Raw genomic sequence first — 24,448 nt, 5'->3', positions numbered from 1 at the left:
ACAGATGTAGCGCACGCAGACATTAACGAGTTTGCTGCAGCTAGGAACCATGGCGCCATCTGTAAAAGCGGTGGTACGCGTCTTTCCCGCAAGTGGGGACTCGGTGCTGATGCCTTTACTATGAATTAATCAAGTAATGCAGGCTAAATGGAGTGCTAAACTGAACCCACTGCAAAATGCTCATTCTGCAGGAAATTGAAGCGAACATCAGCCAGGAGTTTAGCTAGAAAAGCTGCGGGTACTTTGTTATCCTGTTTATGGAACATTGATCATGCAGAAAATAGAGTGCCTTAAAGCAGTCAACACTGTATTAAATTTACGCTGTGTACGAAGCTACTATATGTCACTGGCTAAATTTATCCAAAATATCACAAATGTAGGACTGAGCTGATACGCCTGGCTGCAAGAGTGGCTGAATCAAAATCAAAACAATAGTGGCTGAAAACTAGCCTAAGTGATAACAAGAACATTTCGAGCCATATGCACAGGATATGTGTGTGTTTGTGGGTGCGTGTGTGCGTGCGTGTGTGTGCGTGCGTGCGTTCGTGCGTGTGTGTGCGTCTTTGCGCGTCTGTGTGTGTGTGCGTGTATGTGTGTGTGCGTGTGTGTGTGCGCGTGCGTGTGTGTGTGTGTGCGTCTGTGTGTATGTGCGCGTTTGTGTGTGTGTGCGTCTGCGTGTGCGTCTGTGTGTGCGTCTCTTTGCGCCTCTGCGTGCGCGTGTGCGCGTCTGTGTGTGCGCGTGCGTGCGTGTGTGTGTGTGTGTGTTTTAGATGTTACATAGATTTCAACGGCCATGAACCTCGCAAAAGTGGTATTTTTGTAGAGGAGGTACACGCACAGGCGGGCGTACTTTGGTGCACATAGCGTGAGTCAGCAAATTACGAATACGAATGAGAAAACATTAGTTATTCGACTTTTATGTAAGCACTTGCACGGCAGTGAACATAGATAAGCTGAAGCTGACGATGAACTTTGTGTCTCGCAATGCCCCAGCGCACCAAATGACGAAAGGAAGCCGGCGTAGATATGACAAATGTGTATTCAGACATTTGGACACAGTCAGTTACAGACTGTTTTCGGAGAATCCATAGATAGAAAGACTCCTCTCACTAAGTTTCAAAAAAAAAAAACCCATCCTATCACTCACCGTCAAGCGCTCTTCGGAAGAGACCTCAAAGCAAGAAGCGTCCAAGTAGATACGGCTTCTTCTTGTTCCTCTTCTTCTTCTACAACACCGCGTGTAACCGACACACGCATTGGGCGAGAAATCATCGCGTAGTGTCACTTTTATGGAGTCTTCTTTTCGCAAAAACAAAAAATTTCGACATTTCACCTAAGCTACTTCTTCACCTAGAGTTCTTCGTAATTACATTTCCAATAAGAAAAAAAAACATCACACTTCTACTACATCGCTTAATCGTAGCCGAATTTCAACTGAGGCTGTTTTCTTCAACTAGTTTTACGATCTCAGGTGCCCGAAATAAACGACACACATTACAACATTGGTTACAAATAGCACACCCTTTTCAAACCTTCTCCCTCTATACAGCTTTCGAGCACTTCATTAGGACGTTTTGTGGAAATATTCTGTTCTATCCACACGCATTTCACTTTCTACGTATTGGCCGTTGTATTACCTCCTATATTCGCTTCATTTTATCTCGGTTGCCTTTAACGTTCTCCCCGGGCACCCGAATAAATTTTGCGTCGTTCGTTACAAACACTTCTCACGTTGTGGATCGTTTGCCTAAGTATATCTACTGCTAAGGCCGGAATTAGACCTCACGCTTTCTACTTTGCCTCGACATTATCCACAACCTGCGGATAATTTAAACCAAACGTAAAGGAAGTTCCTTGTCTAGTTCATACAGGAAACCCAGAAAGGCTACTATAAAGCTCGCATAATGCAAGAAAATATGCGAAACAAACTGATCAGTGATTATCTGTATCGCTCCGAATTAGGCCAGAAAGATTTTTGTTTAGCCATGCATAATACATAAAAGTGCCCCTACCCCCCCTTCGGCAGCCAGTTGTTTTAAAAAAAATTTGGGGTTTTACGTGCCAAAACCACTTTCTGATTATGAGGCACGCCGTAATGGAGGACTCCGGAAATGTCGACCACCTGGGGTTCTTTAACGTGCATCTAAATCTAAGTACACGGGTGTTTTCGCATTTCGCCCCCATCGAAATGCGGCCGCCGTGGCCGGGATTTGATCCCGCGACCTCGTGCTCAGCAGGCCACCAGTTTTTCGTTCACTTTAATTTCCTCTAAGCTTGTCGCTTCTACGTGTCCATTTAAAACTGCAGATAATTTCCTGTATGCTTTGCTTTGTTATCTGTTGGCTTCACGTGGTTGTGAGGAAGAAAAATTGGCCCCTGGGCTTTACTTCTTCTGATTCATAGATTTTTACCGGGGCACTGGGAAATATAGCGCAAGATGAGGCCATGACGCCTTCGAGTACTCGGGAAATTTTTTTTTGGCAGTTCGTGCACGCATTACGGAAAATACACCGCCCCCCCCCCCCCGTTCTTGTCTGAAGATTTCAATTTCCTGGACAAAACATTGTCCAGAACATTGGGTGGAATTCACGCGATGTCAGTAATACACCCTTCTGTGCATGATTTTATGCAAATTACAGTAAAGTTAACCTACACGCATCGATCGTTCCCTTGTTGTCTTATACTTGGCTGTAGCTGTGAATGCTTCTCCTTTCGGGCGACAGGGGCACTATTGTTATTAATATTACTACCGTATTATTAGTGTGGCTGCGGTTATTTTTTATGTGTTGAACAAGAGACCTCCACACGGAGCCTAGAAGCAAAGGTAGCTCGCAAGATGGCGCGACGAGGGAGGCAAACCTTGTAAGAGAGCGAATAGCTAATAGAAATATATGCATAAAGAAGGAGAATGAAATTAGCACACATTGAAGAACGGCATGTTTCACTTAATGTTTGTTTTGCTATACTTCATTTAGAGCTATACCCTGCTCTTGGCGAATCCAACTCCCTTACAAGGTTATACGATACATTTAGAACATCACGAGAACGATAAGTAAACGGCGCGGCGTTTAGGTTCGGCCTCGAAGGCAGATTGAAAGATCAATTGGTCAGTATTATATATATTTTTTTTGTTAGAATCACCTTGGCTTGCACAAATCATTTCTGAATGAAAGGGTTGACATCAAATTTTTGTAACTTATACATCTCAATTTGAGCGCCTTTGGTGTTTTGAGAACATTGTATTCATTTTTTTTTTCTTTTTAATATGGCAGGCTATGCGTACAGCAGCCTGGAAACCCTGACAGAGTGGGAAATAAAGTGTCGCGGAGGAAAGAAATAAACTAGGCTAGACGTGACGCAGCCAGCTTTGGCAAGCGAAGTGTACGTGTAGCCATTGCCACCGCTTTTCCCCCTCTCTCCATCAGCCCAACATGTGACATCTGAGACTCATTGTAATTACTGGTCAGTAATCCTTGGTTCTCGGTGCATTCTAATTTATGCGCCCTTATTCGGCTGTCCGGTCGTAGCTCTTCCTGCCGAGCGGGAGTCCTAAAACCTACCGCATGCTCTGACGCGACGATCACGTGTTGAGCCGATGCGTTTGTCGCGCCGAAGCGTGTGGCGCAGTGCTCTCCCCCAATAATTCTCTTCTTGCGTGCAGTGACGTTCTTCGCGCTCAATGCGAGTGATTCACGGATGGGTTCGTGCTCGCAAGTGCGTTTCGGCGGTGAGCCCGAGATGGTTGCCGCAGGGGTTGTCTGGTGGGCGAGTGAGTGAGTGTGTGTCAACTTAATATTAGAAGGGGTAAGGGATATAAGGGAGGCTGGTGAGCGAAAGGAGTGCGTGGCACAGTGAGCCCATTGTTTCAAGGTACAATGAAGCAGACGACAAAGCAGCTGCTGCGCACATCTTGGCCCCCACAAGCCGATGGTCGCTGGGGCCTCAGAGGCACCAATTTCACACTTATAATTTCGGGTGAAAGTGTGCACTGGAAGTGAATATGTTTATCTGTGTAGCCTTGTTAGACCGTCGAATTTCTTAAAGAGAGCGCGCCATGGACTCTTGAAGCTATACAACACGAGGCCAATTTAGAAAACGCTAAGGTAATCAAAGACTAATCCATTGTCGCACTTTTTGTGAAAGCGAAATTGTTCAATTTCTTCACCCACGCTTGGATGAGCATAGATAATTCCCCATATAACAAAATGAAACATGTGGGAAACGGCGAAACTCCTCTCGTGGTGGCCGAAGAAGAAATAGAAGATCGAAGCAGGCTCGGGTTGGCAACTGGCGACCGGAGAAGTATGGGAGACAGGCAGAGCCGACGCACCGACTTCCCGACACCCGATCCCCAGTCCGCGGACGGTGTCATCACGCCGAACGTGGTGGTGCACCACACGAGCACCTCTTCCGATACGCCTAGCGTCGCCATCATGGTCCCAGACGACGGGAGCCGATTCAGCACGGGATGGTGAGCGCTGCATGTTGCCTCTGAATGCGCACGTTTGCATAATCGGGAGGCGGCTCACCAGGCGTCCTCTCAAGTCGACTACGCGCGAAGCAGAGCCGTAGCAACCGTAGCAGGACTTCGCTTGCTCCTCAGATCGTTAGCCCTAAGGTCATGAGCCAGGACCCCATTTGCTGTCGCAATCTGCCTGGCCAAATAAGTTAGTTTTCTCTGGCCGTCCACGTCTGTACAGGAAAGAGCTGCTTTCAACTAGCACTAAGAAAAACCAGATCGTCTCATTTTGCTTCGTATATCAGATTTGAAAATACCGTCTATTTTAGGGAGCTGCAAATTTAATTTCGACACAGTTATTTTTTTTTACATTTGGTAAATTTTAGCAGAGAAAAGATCGGATAGTCATCACATTTGCAACATTCAAAGCTGCAATGAGAAAATTGCATTGATGCCGTAAAATTCAAATATTGGCACATCGGAAGCTCATAACGTTACTGCCATTCGTAAATACTTGCGGAGAGAGACAGAAGAAAAGTTTGCTCGTGGCAAAACTGCAGAAGGAACCGGTGCGAACGAGGGGTTGCCCATATAGAGCAGAGCGGCAATACTAAGACCACCGGTCGAGTCACTTGGAATGTAAATATTACAATATGATCCGTGCAGGCTTTGAAGTCAATGTTGTGATGCGGAAGCAGACCCCTCCCCTCCCCCTTTCACGGTAGTAGCGATGTGGCACAAAAGTAGTGACTTCAACTAACTCTAAACTATTAAACAAGGTGCAACTCGTTTTAATAGTGAATGGATGCATTTTGCAAGATCACGATAGCATGTTTAGGTTAAGATTTAGGTTGTGGCGAACATTATGTGTTTGTGTTCATATTTTCTCATTTTTTGTAGTTTCTCAAAAGCTTTTGTTGAATTAAATTGTAACAATCTATGAAAAACTTACAGAGAAATGTTTCTCTTCAACAGCAACAACTTTCTTTTCAGTCATGAACCGCTGATGGCCACTGCTAAAGGCCATAAGAAAATTTCGCATTCATTACGCTGCAATGGAACACTGCTACCATGAGCTAAACTGTCCTCTTGCAGGGATTCTTTAATGTTGTTAGCCTTTTTTCAGAACATAGTTGGTGTGATTCTGAGGCTATTTATCGAAAACACAACCTACTTTATGGTCGATTATGCCTGAGCTGTTCATACGTAACGCAGCTTGCCATGACACCATTTTCTTTCGATAAATTTGGTGACGCCATCAAATCGTTACTAAATTTACCAATCACCTACCGCCATTTAATGCGTTTCCTGAACGTTTTTGCACATTATTTTAATCCAATGGCTCACCGGTAATTTGCTCGACGCGTTACAAAATTTACCAGGCTCCCCTTCTTAACCCCGACAACAATAACAGCTACAAGCATTTCCTTTCTAACCCATGCTGTTGTCTTCCTGCATCTAACGTCACGCAATCGTTATTACCCTTTGTCCCTAACTGTGTGGTCCTGATTTTCTGTTCAAATTTGCTTCTTGCCTCTGAAGTTTAAACTATAGACGTTGAAACCACGGCAAACGGCGACATGAATGAATGCATCCCAAAAAGCTTTGTAATTCTAGTGGTTAGCCGAATGACCGGTAACATATGAAAGAGAATCTGAAACGGCGCTGTTAAACGTTAAGTGTGAATAATATGGTGCAGAAAAAAAAAAAAACGTTCAGTGGCACGAAAACGAAACATGAATTCGGAGTGGCGGTTGATGCTCCAAGCACTCGGAGATGCGATAAAAAGTGATTAGGATATGTACGGACCTTATATCTACCGAACTAATAAATTGCTGTGTACAGCCTTTCACAATCTTCTGTGCGATGAGTGGCAGCTTAATATTATTTAGTACGCAATCCATACACCAAGTCAATACTCAAGGATTGGTTCGAAAATCTTATGAAAAGAACATAGGTGAAATAATAATAATAGTGAAACGGGGAGCATAAACAAAAGAGATAACTTAAGGTTAATAATTAGACCAAGAAGACGAACGAAGCTGGTTGCCGAATGAAGAGAATTGAAGTCGGATACAGCAAAGAATTTGATTTTGTAATGGGATGAGATAGTTTCCAGGCATATGATAAGATATGCTGACATTATATATTAACTGCAGATCGCTGTTAGGGGCATCCTTGCTATGGTAGTCGAAAGGTATGCTGTAGGTAAAGAGCGTATACGTGGTTGTGATGATGAGAGCTGATGTGCCATGGTTGAGACGACTTCACCACGAACTTCAGGAAAGGGAATATGTTAATAAATCACTACATTACGTGGTCGTAGGTGCCAAGACCTTTATATGGAGCAGAACGCAGTAGGGTACTTCCAATTGCTTTTCACAGCATCGGTCTCGCTGACCTGTACCTAGACCTAATTACACGCGCGTATTTTGCATTTCTACGCAATCGCAATGCCACAGCCATGGACGGGATCAATCCCACGCCATCGATATCAGCAGCACAACGCTGCATCGGCTGTGCAAGGGCGGCGGGTAGTGTGGTTACGTTCCTTGTGATGTCACAAGCTGCGTCTATACCTGACAAAGAAGAAAAAACGGCTGCAGTATGCTCCAGAATTGTTGATGGGCATCGTGGTAATGTTACAAGATTTATTAGCAATTTTAACGATGGATGAAAAAACTTAATAAAGTTTTTTCATCCATCGTTAGAATTGCTAATAAATCTTGTAACATTACCACAAGAATTACGTGCGCCTGGAGTCACTTTTCTCAGCCTGCAATTGCAGTCAAACACGAAAGCTTGATTCCCGTACATTAGCGTCTCAACGTATAAGACGGGGGCAATGATGCACACCGTAATTATTTTGAACACTTTACGTTCGGTAACGCAGTGTTTTATCTAGGTGCCCAATCATTCTAGCGTTCCGTCGCCATCATGATGCGGCTGCCACGGCCCACAGTCGAACCTATGGCCTCGTGAAGAGCAGCGGAACGCTATGTTCACTGCACTACCGCTGCGCGGTCAGTCACAAGACAGAGTTGAAAGGCCATAATGCGTTAAGCCACCCATACCACAGAGTGTTCATTATTTCACACCCCTTTATATCTGTTCTAAATACAGTGAACGGAAAACAAGAAATATGCTATGCCGAACTATTATTGAGTTATTTTGCGGCAATATATGTGTAGTGATACTAGAAGGAAGACGAGGCAAGCTGGGAACGGAAGCGCGCTTCCGTAGCATTTCCCTCACTGCAATTTCCGTCTTATGCTCCCCCCCTTGGCGGGCTCCGTTGTTTGTGCGAGACGTTGAGCAAACTCCGCTGCAGGTTGCCTCCCCCGCTGACGCCCGACGTCGAGGCGTCCGTGTCGCGCGGTGTACTGCAGCTGGGCATCGACCTGCTGCGGGAGCTGCGGCGCTCCGAACCTGGCGAGCCCAACGTGGTCCTGTCCCCGTACGCGGCCGCGAGCGCGCTCGAAGAGCTCCTGGTCGGATCCCGTGGAATGACGGCCGCCCAGATTTCAGCGGCGCTGTACATCCCGCCAGGACAGAGGGTACGCGCTTCCCGTGCAACGTCGTACAGCTTTATGCTGGGTGTCTTTCAGGCTACCTAGGCATTTTATGCGAAGCATACTAGCCGCACAACCACACTCCTCCTTGCTGCGCCGCGCGCGGCCCCGTAGCTACCATATGACGTCATAACAGCTGCAAAAGCGGAGGCTCAACTCGTGCGCTTGCTTGCGGCCGCGTAGCTACATAGCCGGGTCTCAGCTCGTGCGCTCGCCTGCATGAGTTGTTTCTTCGTCTAGCCGAACCAAACATAGCCAAGCAACAGCAGTTCACCAGGCTAAACAGTGGTTCAACAACTAAAATAAAGGCTAGTATGCTTCGCATCCTGGGCTTAACCTTAGCTAAGCCACAGCCATTTTTAAAACAACGCCATTAGGGTTTCTGAAAGGTAGTTGCTCTGCGAAGCTGGCGTACTTTGCCGCTTATTATCTGAGATTAAGGAGAATATTTACCTACAGTTACTTAAAAATGTTTCATTAATACCTTAAGGACGCTTCATTATACGACATAACTGTAGCCGGTCAGATGTCATTGCACCTCTATTTTTTAAGTCTTCAAAATCACGGAGAATTGGACTTGTTCATCATGAATTTCAACGCTCGCTCCAAGCACTATCGTAACTGAGCGCGCCTGGAGCGCAGAAAAGACAGCCCCGTTATCATATTTGAGAGAAATGCCTCATGAAAAAAAAAATGGCTGTGGCTTAGCTAAGGTTAAGCCCAGGATGCGAAGCATACTAGCCTTTATTTTAGTTGTTGAACCACTGTTTAGCCTGGTGAACTGCTGTTGCTTGGCTATGTTTGGTTCGGCTAGACGAAGAAACAGCTCATGCAGGCGAGCGCACGAGCTGAGACCCGGCTATGTAGCTGCGCGGCCGCAAGCGAGCGCACGAGTTGAGCCTCCGCTTTTGTAGCTGTTATGACGTCATATGGTAGCTACGCGGCCGCGCGCGGCGCAGCAAGGAAGAGTGTGGTTGTGCGGCTACTATGCATCGCATAAAAAAAAAGCGACGGCCCATCAGAAAGGGCCGATACTAGACAGTTTTAGTTACACGTACGTAGAGGCTTTGCGTACGTAGAGCTTTTACGTGTCAGCAGTGCGCATGCGTAAAACGTAGCGGCCGCGCGCTGGTCTCACGGACGTACGTGAGATTCATTTATTTGCGTGCGTTTCTTGCGCACGTGGACAGCTTCGCGCGGGAGTTCCGCAAGATCACGAACAAGCGATAGCGAGCCGCGCGTGCGCAGACGGCTCGCATCGAAACACTGCGACAGGATTGAATTGGCTACCGCCGTGTTCACATTTCCTGATTGGAGCTACGGGGTCCCTTTCGGCGTGCGTCGCGTACGTGTAGCTAAAAGCGTTTCAGATGGTTTGCACGTAAGGTACGTAGGCTTTTCACGTTAGCGTACGTGAACCCTCTACGTACGTGTAACTAAAACTGTCTACTGATGCGGCACGTTTTGCCTGGGAAGCATCTGTCACGAACTACTCTATCGATATTTGCCGCGACATGCCATAATTCAAATTTCGAAACGCACTTCATCCCGTTGCGTTTCTGCCTGATGCATTATCAGGCTATATACATTTCGTCCGTTGCCAGCGCCCTCGATCTGAATATAGCCTTGATCTTAAGAAGGCTATGCCTGGATACAAAGTATAAATTCGATTATCAATATCACGAATTACCTGTGACTTTCTAGGTGAAGAAAAATGGCATCCCTTGTGAAACTGTCTGCCACCTAAATAATTGCTCCCAACATTCCAATAAAGAGCATAATGAGCCAATTGTTGTTAATCCTCCGAAACTGATGTTATAACCTAGAAAGCATGCCTGCCTTAGCACACAACTCCTCTACGATAACGCCACGTTCGATACGCCCATAGCCACCTTATAAAACTGAATGTTCTGAAAAAGAAAACCCTATAGAGATAAAGAAAAGCTGATTTATATCGCAAGAATTCTGTTTAGGAATTTCGTACGAGTCTTCGATGAACGGGTACAGCTCCAAATCGATACGTATGCATGAAGGCCCATCGTTTGATTCCGCAAGGCGAATCTCCGGGAAACTGCCGTCCTACACTTCACTAGTTGCCATGGCAACGTAGACGCAACTCGCCCACATTTGAGCTATCAGCTTACTGTTCCGAAATATACGCACCAATCCAGAAGGAAGTACAGCCTAATACACAGTCTCAAAGCGTCACCTGTCACAAGGGAAATGTGCGAGAAATTGGCACATGACGCACGTGCATGACATTTCAGAGAGCTATTTTTGCATGAGAGAAGAGTACCGTATGCGTGATCGTGGTGCAATTGTTTGATCTTATGAAAGACAGAGGTTCGATCCCATCATAGGTCAAACGTTTCCCTGTAGTACTGAAGAAGGACTTCGCCAAATATGGAGCTGTTCAACAGTAACTCAAGATGTTTGAGCGTACACGAGCACGTCACAGTTAGTCTCTCTTTATCTGTCCTGAAGAACGTCTAACTGCTTGAGACATCTGTTCCGCATTCGATTTTCTCTGTCCGGTTCGGAAGCTCCGTCAGGCAGTCCGGGAGCTGCCGGAATCGTGTTTCATATTCAAGTCTCAGGAGCTGTACGCGTACCCTGACAGCTGTTAACGCAGTTTTACTTGGGCACCTGGCAGACGACGGCTGCCCAAATACGATGCACGCGGCGTCTGCCGCCCATATTAGGAAAGCCTTTCTGTTTCTGTATGTGATTGCGGCATATGTAGTTTTTGATACTGAATCGAATACGAATCGAATAACAGCAGAAGCAAACCAAAGTGAATCGTATATCGAATATTTTTTCGAATAGGTTGCGAAGAGTGCACAGCATTAAAAGCATTATTATCAAAACATGTTTACTTTCCTTACCCCGCGCACTTGGCACTTATTCTTTCCCGCGAAATACCCGACACCCAAGTGTCGCTTTTGTCCTGTCCCCATAGCAGATCTCTCCCATATCATGTGGCAATGCCCCATCAAAGCTCCCCCCGCACGCTCAAACCATTCATTAGTAACGAGGAGCTGTGGCAGACTGCCCTGCGCAGCTCCGATCCCTCCCTACAGGGCCGAGTCCTGAGGTGGGCTGAGGAGGTAGCGGAGGCCTGTCACGACTGGTAGACGGACTTCTAGCCACATAATGTGGTGACGGACGCCTGCTGGGACTGGAGTACTTTGACTTACCCACAATCCCCCCCGGCCCCTACTCTCTCTTAAAAGTGGAATAACGTTCATTCATTCATACTGGCTCACAAGTATATATAGTTTTCCATTACTAACCACGTTATATGTACGCTTTCTTAAATGCACATAGGTAGCTACTAGAATAATTGTTCACACATACGCGGGTTTTATGAGAACAAGCGACCATGCATGAGGAACTTATTAAGCTAAGATTGAGTGCCAGCTAATATCGTAGTGTAAGTATACATAATCATGACCAGACATGCATGCGTCTGCGGCAACGGCAGAGGGAAAGAAAGACTAGTTTTCGCTAGGTGGGATTGTCTCAAAAGATGGTGTTCCTATTCCACAAATTACGGTAAAATTAACGTATTCCTATTTGATTCCGCGAGGCGACACAGGTACTGCATCTGCACATAATAAGTAACCAAAAATATTCACTAATAAATGCGGCGTATAACCATTTTATTGTGATCTTCTTTGACCGGGAAAGTCTGACTGAGTGAGCGGCCCGATGTGGTCCGTATAGTACTGTGTGTTCACTGTGGATAGAATATAAAATATCGCATTTATGCTTCAATTTCATGTTTGATCTTGTAAATATATATGTCAGGACCTGGAAAGAAATAGAGAATATTGGCAAAAAATAAGCTTTTTTCTTGTTTTCTTTGTGAAGCATAAAAAGCGGAGGAAAAAAAACGAAGGGTCCAATTTTACCCCATCAAATAAACTCCATTGAAGTATGTAATGCCAAATTTAATATAGTGCCACTTTGTGGGTACCAGAAATTGGGCGACATACTATTTGATTCAGTTTCAGTAACATTTCGGATGCTGGTGGTGTGCAGCGTATACATCGTTTATTGCCTGAAGTGGCAGCCGCCACATACGTGTTAATCGCGCTACACGTGGTCCGCCCTTTTACGTACAAGAAGGCGACATGAAGGACAGTTCTAGGGACGAACAGATTTTCAACGATCTTTAACAAATTACTTTGAAAGCTTCTCGGAGGCCTAGCCTAGTTTTCCATTGAAGTGCGGGTTTTTACGCAGATAAGAATTCTTCGTTTTCAAAGGAACAGTGAGACAAAAAGCGGCTAATGCCGCTGCCCGAGATCACATTCTCCGGGCTATCCCACCAGGTTCACGAGCGCCGGTAGACCAACAAGATAGCGTCCCGAAAAGATACGCCGATATCCTGAGCCACTACAGGGTGAGTAGGAGGATCTATCCGCCCCCGCATCCCCAGCTGACAAGAGAAGAGGCGGTGATGTTCCGAAAACTACAGACCGGCACATTCCCGCACGGCACCCTGCTACACGCGATGTACCCTACGAGCTATACCCACAAATGCGCTTTCTGCTCTAGGCCCAATACCCTCTACCACATGGTATGGGAATGTCAGCAAAACCCATCGACACCGCCCATCACCGGACCAACCGTCGAGCAGTGGGAGGCCCAGCTGACAAGCTCGAGCCCTGAAGACCAGCATCGCCTGGTGAGCAGGGCCAAGTTATCAGCTCAGGCCCACGGCATCCTGGACTAGGGAAGCCGCCCACCTCGGACGATTTTACCGTCGGCTCATTTCTACTAATAAAGTTTATTCCTCCTCCTATTGAACCCAAGCTTATCATGACGTTATATACCTCAATCACTCGAGAACACACGCACACACAAAAATTGGCAGAGGCTTAGCTTGGCTAAGCCTAGTGGATTGCGAAAGCAATCTTTTGTTCAGGTTGTAGAGTTCCATACTTCTCATCGAACGTATCGATGCAGTCTCGTCGCCATTTAAAGCATCCATAAGGCTTGCTGTCGAACGATCAGGTGTCGCCAAAGCCGCGTCAGCATTGAGAGCATGCATGATACTTGTAGATGCACCCAGATCAAGAGATGTTGAACGCATTCGTCTGGCTGCATAATATGCACGCCGTTTAGCTAAACGTTGTTCCCGCTCTTCATCCGTTCTTCCGCATGCCGCCGCTTCTTAGCTGCAGCACATCGTTGCAGCTTCACCTTATACACATCATCCGACATGCCGTGGAGGATTCGCTGGCACGATCGCGACGAGCCGAGTTAGGGCCCCGCTTTTCCACAGCTGGCATGGCGTCACACATAGGTCACGCTAAAGGTCAATGGTGGATTCTCCGGGACGACGGCCAAGAGCGGAAACCTCGAGTAGTATTGCTTTCGCAATAAAAAAAAAAGATGAATTACGTTATACTTTAATGCGAATAGTCAAACCTCGGGCAAAGTCCAGCGTGGCTTGGACTTGAAAAATTGAGTTAGTCTCGTCACCGAAACCTGCCTGAAACGCAGCCACCCGCAAAACAGACCACCTCGCGACATTGACATCAACCGGGATTGTAAATAGCTAAGAAAACGCTACGTCATGTGGCTACGTCACGAATTTTCGTTGGCGGCAGCCAAAACTCCGTCCATACCAAACTCCGTCCATACACACGCGGCTTACATGTGCTCTTCCCCTCTGTTGTTGCTTGTTCTAGCTGTTGTACTTGTATTGAGACGCTCTCCGTCTTGCTGCAACTGCAGTTATTTCGTGTCCATCGGGATATTTCCCACACTATCAGCTTGACTGCGCTGCCACAACGTTCAACGCCGATTTGTTGCGTCTTACCATTGATTGTGGCCGATGCGAGGTTTTTTTTGAGGTTCATCCTCGCCATTGCCGGCCGCAATATCTGAGTCGCTAAGTGATTGGCCACGTCTAAAGCGCGAGACACATGGCGCGATTTTCCGTGCGATCTGTAGTACGGCGCGTCGTGTGAGACTTGCCGCATGCGGCGATTCGGGACACGTGGTACGAATGAGCGATCGACGGCCCAGAACCGGCGCCCCTGCGTGGAAGTTCGGAATGCTGCGTAACTTCGAACAGAAAGTGAAAGCAACCGCATATTTGCACAGCTATCTTTTTTGAGACAAACGATGACAATATAAACACGTCTATGCGAGCACTGTAGACGTCTTTCCGCAAGGCCGCGTTAGCAGTATCGGATCCGTTGACAGCCGCCGATGGCCAAGAGCCGGCAGGCATAGCTAGCTGGGCCATCGAATCCGACACTGGCTGAGCTTGTGACACGATCGCTTGCAGCTCTTATAACGAAGCGCATATGTTAGTCGGCACAACGTGTACAGTTATGTCACGCTTAAATTGCAGCACATTTGATTTCATTGGCGCCGACAGAACCGAACGAGCATGCCAAGCGAGCTTGCGATCGCTGGGAGACGATGTAGGCTTGTCTATCCGGGCCCGAGGGTCCTTGCGATGCGTCCGCAGCTCGTAATAAAGCGCCTAAATTCGTCAGCACAGTCAATGCCTGAACATTTATGTTTCTCTTAAGACATAATACGGTTAGTTTTCCCGGTGCCGTTAGTAGCTATGAGTAAACAGGCCATTCAGGCGAGCCGCCTCGTATACAGATGATTGCTGGTGCGTCTGCGCTTACCACGTCCGAGTAGAAATCACGCTAACGATTACTATTTCGCACAACGTTTTATAACTCGCACTCTTTCGAGGTCACTTTATTCTAGAAGTTATTTCGTGTCAGAAACAAATTGTAGCCCATTTATGTGCCACCGTCAGCGGCGAAAGAAGCCCGCGTATCGACCAGGGAGAGAAGAAAAAAATTGGAGGACGCTTAAGCTTCGCCTTCAAGAGTGGGACGCGACAGCGTTCCCGTCGTCCCGCCAAGGGGTATAAGACAGTGCGCTACGGCACAATGATCACTTACGATGCGCCCCGCATCGGACTTAGCGCCCACATATCACGCGGTGAGCGTCGAGCAACGCAGCGTTCGGCGCGGCAACGAAACGTGCGCCTGAGCGAACGGAACGAACCAAAGAACTCGGTATCTCGGAGGGGAAACGATCTACGCCAGCCAAGCGTCGTGATCGGCATGGGCAGAGAGATAGATAGTAATCTAAAGAAAGGAACGGCGCTTGATTCAGCAACCGGGACCACGGCGAAGCGTCGTCAGGGGATAGGGAGTCGGGACCGCGACGCGCCTGGCAGCGGTCCCAATGCGCGCGCGGCGCGCCTCCTGTCGGGGCAGCGCCGTACATTGAGAGGAGGGGGTCTTCTGTGTTTGCCGCAAGATGGCTCTGCGTGTGCGGAAAGCGCAGAAGAAATGCAGCGGAAACGCACTTCGCAACTCGTGTAATTGCGACTTCTGTACGCTACATGTTCATAATTACCGATATACACCGCAGTAAAACTTTCCACGGCTCGTTTCGAAGGCAACACCGCATTCCCTAGAGGCGCGTTTGTACCGCTTGGAAGCATCGAACTCGTGGCTGAGTAGTAGCGTCTCCGTCTCACACTCCGGAGACCCTGGTTCGATTCCCACTGGGCCAATCTTGGAAGTTGCTTTTTATTTATGAAGCGCCTGCCGTGATTTATCGCTCACGGTCAATGCCGCGGACGCCGACGACACCGGCTTTTCTGCGACACGAGCTCCTTAACGCTATCGCGTTAAAACAGACATGATCGGAGAGGCGAGGCGCCCGCTCGCAGGCCCCGCCCCGCCGGGTCTACCACGTGGCCATGACGTTCACGCTACCGGCGCTGTCATTGGCTGCGATCGTCCGACCGATGCGGCAGTCGCGCGACAGTATTCAGCAAGTTGGTCACGCACGCTCGCTGCGCGTCAGAGCATACGTCATGGTTTTTGCGAACACGTGACCACTGTTTACACTCCCGTTTGTCCCGTCTCGTTGCTCTCTGGAACCGAAACTTCGACTGGTCGCTACAAAAAAGATTGCAAATAATTACCTGTCGCGCTCTGAAGTAAATGAGGCTTCGTGCCGTGTTTATTGGGTCATTAACTACTTACTAAAGCAGAAAAAACCGCGTGGATATTTTTGCTTCAGTACTCCTTTAAGGGATACGAAAAGAGCACATTGGGTGAGGGAACCAACGCGAGTTAATGATATCTCAGTTGAAATCAAGAAAAAGAAATGCGCATGGGCAGGACATCTAATGAGGAGGAAAGATAACCGATGGTCATTAAGGGTTAGGGACTGGATTCCAAGGGAAGGGAAGCGTACCAGGGGGCGACAGAAAGTTGGGTGGGCGGATTACATTAAGAAGTTTGCAGGGACAACATGGCCACAATTAGTACAAGACCGGGTTGTTGGAGAAGTATGGGAGAGACCTTTGCCCTGCAGTGGGCGTAACCAGGCTGCTGCTGCTGATGATGATGATAGCTAACCTTACTGTGACTACGATGACTATGAAGACGGCGAAAATTCGCTTGGAGTGTCCATATAATTCCTGTCGCAATAAAGAATTCACGCAGAAACCCATATGGAAGTTGTCTAAGTATGCGTAAGCATTGTGCCATTTGCTTATCTCCACGCACCCCAGTGCAGTGTCATTATCAGTGTTATGAAACTTGATCAGTCTTATGAAACGCGAGCTGGTGCGGACGGCGCTGCAAAGAGCATTGGCGGCGCAAGCGAGGCACTGCAGGTGGCGGCACCTGGTGCGCTGATGACGTTCCGATCAGTATAAGCCGTGATCGGCCTTTAGCGACGTACCACCCTCGCCGAACCATTATGAACCGTGACCAAATGCATTCGGTCGGCGGCACCGCCACGCGGATCGTACCTTGAAAGCGATCTGCGAAAGCGGCTGAGCGGGGCATGAGCCCAGTGTTCGCGCTGCTTCGTTGGCGTTCAAGCGAGAGGAGGCAAGGCGGTGAATTCGCTAGCTGCTAGCGGAGCTATCTTGAAAGTGGTCGCCTTAAGGCCGATCCACACGACGGACCAAATTGCTCTTTTGCACCGCGGTCCGGCCATCACATGATAGGACGTCACCAGTTCATGCGTACCGCCGTTGGCCCGCGCAGGACCGCGGCCCTCGCGGTCCAACAAATTGCCGAGGCTTTTCCCGCTTCAGTTTTGGCGGCGGACCGCACGCAAACCGGAGCGATTTTGGCGTAGCCAACGAATGTTGTCCGGCTACAGAGTGTCTTCAGCCAAATCCAATCTAGTTTTCGGCTCAGCAAAAGTCAGTCGTTTCGTGCCCGCCGTTCCGCCTACACGTGCGTGCAGCAGATATATTTTTTCAACACCGTGTCTTCTCGGAGTAACGAGGTGGTTTTTTATTTTGTGTCCCTCGTTGAGCAGTTCACGGCTTTGTGGGACTCGAGCCTGACTGATTACAATGGCAACGCGAAAAAGCGTTAGTGTAGCTGGTTGGTCTGCTCTGCCATCTGCTATGACGGTCCGCCGTGTGGATGTGCCCTAGGCCGGACCGGACCGCGGTGGGCCGTGACGTTGGATCACGTCACTGATCGGCCCGCTGACTTGGTTTGTCGTGTGGATCGGCCTTTACGGGACTGATGAACGGAGGAACGGACGGACGGCTTTCTCATTGGGTAAACATAGACATTCTTACGCATTTAAAAAAGCACGCGAGAATATGCACTGCAGGTTGGCGGCCACGTTAGCTCGAAAATAGGAACATCGCACGCCTAATAGGGAAGACTTGGGTTCGGCTATCGTATTTTTATTTCTTTTCCTTGTTATTTCTGCATTTCAATAGACATGACCCGCAAATATTTCTGGGCTTTCCGTGGCATTAGGTGGCTACAATCAATTACCTTGTACGCGGGTCCTATAGGTGAAAATGCATGGTCAGGTCAATAGTCGTAGGGGCTCGATTTTCTTGTAATGTCCAACACTGCTGTTTATAAAGTTTGGAAGTTGATTTACTTTGAAAAAAAAGTTGACATTCGTCTTTTCTCTAACAGTACGTTCTTGAATATAAGCGCATTCCTTTACGAAATACCGAACGCAGGTGAGCTACTACTTCGAGAACTGTGACCGCGAAATGCCGAACCGGCGTCGAAGCGACATAACGCGACGCTTTGACATGGGCTACCTGAACAACGTGCACCACGAACAGACATTGGCCACCATCGACCCGGACACGCAGGCGAGCGAGGTTCTGCGTCTGGAGCGCTTCAGTTGGGACTTCGCCAAGGCTCCCGAGGAGAGTCGCCAGGGGATCGACCACTACGCTCGCCTCTACTCGAACGCCTTCGAGGCCGCCGAGATTCTGCCCCAGGGTGAGTGTCCTTGCGGGCCACATGGGGCCTGTAGTAGAATGCGCCCTTTCAAATCAGGGTTTACTACAAAAATTAGCAGAAAGAGAAAAAATCGAAAAAAATTACTACATTTAATGCGCATCTCGTCCAAAGACATGAGCCACCGCCTGTCCTGTTTCTGTTTCGTTTCTAAAAAGTATGTGGTCGCTACATTAGCGAAAAATATTATGTGGCCCTCATAACGCGCAAGGGTTAGATTATGAAACATCACATCTTGCGTAGCTACGTCAGATGTTTTCGCACTCGAACTATATGCCAAACATCACGGCGACTCTAACGGGCAATGACGATGTTTAAAATTCGGCATCAGTGTCCCTTAATTGGTTATAGGAATAAATTGCTGAGCGGGTACGACGTCCAAAGACATCGAACCAAGCATCTTCACAGCAGTTGACCCATGGCTCATGAAAACCTATGCGGTCTAACCTCAAGCTTTTGCTGCTCCACCAAGTGGCGCGCGGTTAAATCGCATGTACGTGTATTGCTTGTACTTCTATTGGCACTTAAAAACAGTGTGTTCTTTCTTTTTCCTTTTCCGCTTTGGCTTTGTGACGCTGCGTTATACAGTGCGCCCAACAGCGCGATTGCAGGGTTGCTTATGTATTATACTGTGCTTGATGATGTGGTATATCTAAACCCCGAAAAACTCATTACTTACGAGCTACTGATGCAGAAAAGCAGTGCGAGGATTAAGCAGTGCAGGGAACGCGAGTGAGAGGGAACACGCATTAGGTCCTATGTGTTCAAAGCTTCATATTTGCCGTTGCGAGTGGCAAAAAAATGGAAAGCTTTAGGTTAAGGGAAGGGCAAGCTGCATCCAAGCGTTGGGGGACGCAAGCTCCAATGTGGGGGCCCTTCGCGCCCTTCTGTACTCGCTATGGGATTCTTTATAACCGGTGGTTAGCTTCCCGCAACGCTTGCGTGTGGCTTGAGTCCCCTAATATAAAGCTGCCTAATACGGCATAAAAGAAGATAACTCCTTACGCTCAACATCTCCGATTAGGATTCTCCTCTGTTTTCATTGGACATGTATGTGCAACCTCACTCGCACAATTTCAGTTCGCATGCTCGAAGCGAGAATCCAATTCGAACGGAAGCACTACAATGCTCATTAGTTAGTTGCTTGTAGCTTTATCAGCTTACACCAAAGAACCAATACCAGAGCTTCAATTTTTCACATCATGCACGTTTTTATGCGCACGAACGAATCTGGGCGGTTGTAATGCAATTCAAGGTTTTTTGAAAAGGGTTCGGTGCAAAATTCGAGACTATTAGACGTAGTGCCCCAATTGTTTGGGGTACTACTTAGCTCAGGTGTGACGCCACATATTTGCCAAAATATGTTTAGCGGATATTTAGGCTTCCAAGCAATACGTCCCTTGAGTATGTAGCCTGGCTTAATATGCAAGGGTACAAAGCCCAGCGGACTTGCCTTCTTTCATGGTGGGTGGCACAATTCACTCTTCATTAAAGGGACCCTCAAACACTACTTGAACATAGTGAGAAAGTTGCGTATCCGTAGAAGAGGTTCCTGTGAACTTGAGAGACAAATTCAATTGCACTGGATTCCACAGGTAATTCACGATATCGGGTCAGAAACCGGGAAATAGTGTTTCGTCTCGTTTTGCAATGTCGTCATCGCAAGCAAAGAATCCCACCAACAGCTGCTGGCAGATTTCGTGATCAGCACAAGATTATCAGGAATGCTGTGGTTGCTAATTTTGAGCTATATATATATATATATATATATATATATATATATATATATATATATATATATATATATATATATATATATATATATATATATATATATATATATATATGGCAACCGCACACCCCACCACACCACACCGCACCATGCCTACTGTAGGCTGGTCCATATGGACGCTGCCCAGCTTGAAGACGAAGACCGGTCGAAGGCGGCACGACAGGCAGTGAATGACGCCAGGGAGGCAGAGTGCATTGCACAGCTAGAAGAAGAATGAATTGAATTTGGGGGTTTTACGTGCCAAAACCACGATTTCATTATGAGGCACGCCGTAGTCGGAGACCCCGGATTAACTTTTACCACCAAGGTATCTTTAACCTGTCTCCCATGCACGGTACACGGGCGTTTTCGCATTTCCCATCCCTCGAAATGCGGCCGCCGCGACTGGAATTTGATCTCGCAGCCTCGTGCTTTGCAGCACAACACCGTAACCGCTGAGCTACCGCGGCGGGTAGAAGCGCCCGGTGGAGGCGCCGTGCACCGATGCGTCATCTCTCGAGGCCACGAAAACACCACGCCACGGAACTCACGCACCGCTTGCGTTCAAAACAGCACAGGCAGGCAACCTTGTCTCAGCGCTAAACGATGACAATTAAGTGTATGGCGCCCTGTAGCTGCCTTTCGGATGTCGCCATTGGAAACGAGAAATGAAACTTCAGCGTACTAGAAGTTATAGCTAGAGTGGTACTATGAACAAACATTAGGAAGAACCCGGAAACAATATTTTTTTGTAACTGGTTGGGCCAGTAACTATAGCGTATGCAATGCGGTCCTGTACAGATAGGTGGGCGCCAGAGGCCGCATTTTCTTTAGTTTTGACTGGTAGCTCGGGTGATCTTTTGTTCTCGCAACTTCACCGCATATTCTCGTTTGAGCGCCCGGACAACGGCCCTGGCTTTTGGCTCAAGGTCACTTTAAGGTCGCCAACAACGGGAGCTAAAAGCATGTCGTTTTTGCATTGCCAGTCTAGACACGACACTTGCGGTAGCTCAGCTGTCTTGAAGACTGTAGTGGAGTAGTGCTAAGCTCCTGCCGCCAGAGAGCGCCGCGACGAGCCCTCTCGCCAGCGAGAGGCTAAACTTGTGGGCAGACTTTTGCCTTCTCATGTGCCTCTTGGGCGCCAGCCCTGCGTAGCTTCTGCGCAGTAGTCGAGACGAAAGAAGGGAGAAAGAGGCTCATCCGTGCGATAGCGGCATCTAACTCCTTATATACTTGAAGAATTTCAAGCATTCTTCCGACAGGGGATTCATGAGGCGAAATCTTTTAATAATGTGGTCACTCTTTGCTTAAGTAAAAAATTGTCTGAAGGCCCTTTATCGCTGGACGATGAATGCGACTGCTACTTTTTAGAGTTCTGAGCAGGCAGTCGGCGAACATCGCTGAGCCATTTCGCAACTACGCAAGCAAAGACATGAAAGTAGCTACACGGCCTCAAAGAAGATGACAAAGACGGCCACTGTTGCCAGATTACTATGCATGTTGAATAATAATAATAATATTTGGGGTTTTACGTGCCAAAACCACTTTCTGATTATGAGGCAAGCCGTAGTGGAGGACTCCGGAAATTTTGACCACCTGGGGTTCTTTAACGTGCACCTAAATCTAAGCACACGGGTGTTTTCGCATTTCGCCCCCATCGAAATGCGGCCGCCGTGGCCGGGATTCGATCCCGCGACCTCGTGCTCAGCAGCCCAACAACATAGCCACTGAGCAACCACGGCGGGTTACTATGCATGTTGAATATGCCCTCTTGAGCAAATTGGTAAACGTGTCATGGCTGCCAACAGTGTGACTGAAGAAATGTACTATGAAAAAGCAGAGGGCACCACACATGCTTCAAAAATATTTAAAAATTAAAAAGAAGAACAGCAGTTGTCCTCGCTTGTATGCTCTTTTTTTCCTGGTTGAAGAAGTTGCGTTATTATACACTGGATCCCGTAGAACGAAGTAGCCCAATTCTATAGTTTACCGAATTCATGACCACCTGAAATTTGATCACCCATGCAGGCTGCATCACGCCGTCCTCTTTGGTGTGCATGGTGAGCGTGGTGGAGTTCCGAGGCTCGTGGAAGCAGGCGTTCGACGACCGCACCGCAACGCGAGAAACATTCTACGAGTCGGACGGCAGCTTCACGCCCGTAGTGATGGTGCACCAGACGGGGCGATTTCGGCTCGCCAAGTGCACCGACCTGCGTGCCACGGCGATCGAGCTGCCGTACGAACTACCCGGGAATCGCCAGGGAACCGAGCCGAGCCGATCCAGCGTAAGCACGCCCAGAAGCGGTATTGTCACGCCAGCCTGGTGAGTCACCGACATGTTTCCGCCTCAAACTTTTCGTACGCGGTGTTGACACACCTCTAACTTTTTTATACATCAGTGTGATGGATGCTGTAAAGACAACATTCAGACAAGCGACAATTACAAAGGCAACCAGAGATGCGATGGCCTAGTCACTATGTCGTTGCACTGGTAAGCACGACGTTGTGGGTTCGCTTTCCAACCGCAGCTGCCGGAGTTTGTTTGGAATTGCACGGAAAAAACACTTGCGCTTAGAATTAGGTGCACGTTAGAGTACCGCAGGCGGTCAAAATTATTCTCTCGTCCCGCACTACGGCATAACTCATGATAATGCCGTGGCTTTGGCACGTAACCCTCGGGATTTTATCGAGTATATCCAGGCAAGCGAGTCTAAGCTTCCGAATGGTGCAACTGTAATCCTTGCAATGTCCTCAGCAAACTCATAAATGACGTGACATTCACGCCTCACCGTGGTGCTGGCGTGAAGTTAGCGTGCTTGCCCATGGCCTCTGAGATTGCACGCTGGCTGTTCGAGGCGTTATCTCTGTGTACATGCTCCGGCCGCCGCATGTACACAGAGATAACGTCAGTTCACTTGTGGACGTGGCCAGCTGCTTTACCGCGCAGCGGCGCTCGCAGCCGAATGCTCTCGGGAAGACTACAAATGAAACTGTGCAGGTTGATATGGGCTGGACTTGTTTGGAAGTGAGCGAGGCTCGCAGTAAAATTGAGTATGAAGAACGGCTGAGGAATATGGAAGGAGTAAATGGGCTGGTATAGAGTGTTCAGGTGTCCTTGCAGGTAAAACATTGATTCACAGTGGAGGAAAAGAACTAGGAAGCTTACCAGAAAGGCAACACAGCAACAAAGAACGTCAAGCGGAAAGTCAGAGATGCTGAGATAATCATGGGTGGCGGCAATGGAAAGGGAACCTGCCATGAGTAAATACTTAAGAGGGAAAAACGAAACCGGGAAAGAAACAATTTAACATAACTCAAATGGAAGCTCATTACTTTTCGAAAAGAGATCGGGATGCCTTAGAACACGCACCTATAAAGCAAGATATAAGAAGCAAGAAGAAGCATTTGCTTGCTGCGGTAAAGCTAGGGAAACTATGGAGCATGTTTTATTAGAATGTGAAGACGTCTACCCAGTGGTCGATGTAGGCACCACTGGCCTCGTTGAAGCCCTTGGGTTCAGCGAAAGCAGTGGAAAAGTAAACATGGCCGCAATAGGGATTAGTAAGAGGCGATTGGAGGATTCGTTGATAAAATGTAGGGAAGCGACAAAAAACGGAGACGCACAAAAGCACAGTGCGCAATAGGGGACCAGAAAATTTGGTTGTGGTGGTTGATAGCGTTTTTTTTTCTTTTTTTTTAACCTACGTAGGACATTAGGCAGTAGAATAGCAAGAGCTTGGTGGCGCAACCCACTGCCCCGTTCCTAAGGGGACGCTCATAACATCCATCCATCCATCCATCCATCCATCCATCCATCCATCCATCCATCCATCCATCCATCCATCCATCCATCTCATGCGTCAGGGAGGCTTTAGGGCGCTGCCGCACTGTTTCCGTGGCTGCTCCGAGGGGAAGAAAAATTCTTTGGCGCTGCTATGCGATCTCTTACTGATTTGGATGTGACATCTGATGGTCTACGAATGGCAGAGGTATACATTGTGCTTATATATTCTTAAATGCGTTTATTTTTTTCTCACACATACTCTCGCTACTTTCTCGTCGGTATGTAGAAGTGGAATACGACTCCAAGGATTCTTCATTCGCCGGAGACGCACTATATTTCATAATTTGCTGGTTACATGTATGCTTATCGTTTTGTAGGCTGTATTCAAAGCTTTCAGGTCGCCTCCTGCTGGCAGCATTTGCTTTCATCTGTACATTTCGCCATCGTAATAGGACGTGAAGAAAGGCTTAACAATATCCACTCACAGAGAGAGAGAGAGAGAGAGAAACTTTATTTTGGTTCCTTCAAGGATTTAGCGTCTCGAGGTCTCGGTCG

At 47.8% G+C, this 24,448-nt stretch overlaps 2 protein-coding genes across 5 annotated transcripts in view; one reads left to right on the top strand and one right to left on the bottom strand.

The window, feature by feature from the left end:
• Positions 1 to 1,208, bottom strand: part of LOC135918531 (uncharacterized) — a 141,982-nt gene extending 140,774 nt beyond the window's left edge. Inside the window, exon 1 of one of the 2 annotated variants that reach the window (XR_011509577.1) lies at positions 1,148 to 1,208. The gene's annotated coding sequence lies outside the window, so the exon portion shown is untranslated. The remainder of the gene's footprint in view (positions 1 to 1,147) is intronic. The other variant, XR_011509578.1, reaches the window with a different exon arrangement.
• Positions 1 to 24,448, top strand: part of LOC135918530 (ipis-1-like) — a 187,602-nt gene that overhangs the window by 140,738 nt on the left and 22,416 nt on the right. For 2 of the 3 annotated variants that reach the window (XM_065452143.2, XM_065452145.2), the window contains exons 1-4: positions 4,252 to 4,471; positions 7,791 to 8,016; positions 18,050 to 18,320; positions 22,138 to 22,432. In XM_065452143.2, coding sequence (XP_065308215.1) covers positions 4,305 to 4,471; positions 7,791 to 8,016; positions 18,050 to 18,320; positions 22,138 to 22,432 — 959 coding nt within the window. In that variant the 5' untranslated portion in view covers positions 4,252 to 4,304. Of the gene's footprint in view, positions 1 to 4,251; positions 4,472 to 7,790; positions 8,017 to 18,049; positions 18,321 to 22,137; positions 22,433 to 24,448 lie in introns of those variants that run through there. The other variant, XM_065452144.1, reaches the window with a different exon arrangement.

Source organism: Dermacentor albipictus, unplaced genomic scaffold (assembly GCF_038994185.2).
Source record: "Dermacentor albipictus isolate Rhodes 1998 colony unplaced genomic scaffold, USDA_Dalb.pri_finalv2 scaffold_15, whole genome shotgun sequence".
Lineage (NCBI taxonomy): Eukaryota > Metazoa > Arthropoda > Arachnida > Ixodida > Ixodidae > Dermacentor > Dermacentor albipictus.
This window is presented reverse-complemented; position numbering and strand designations above follow the sequence as displayed.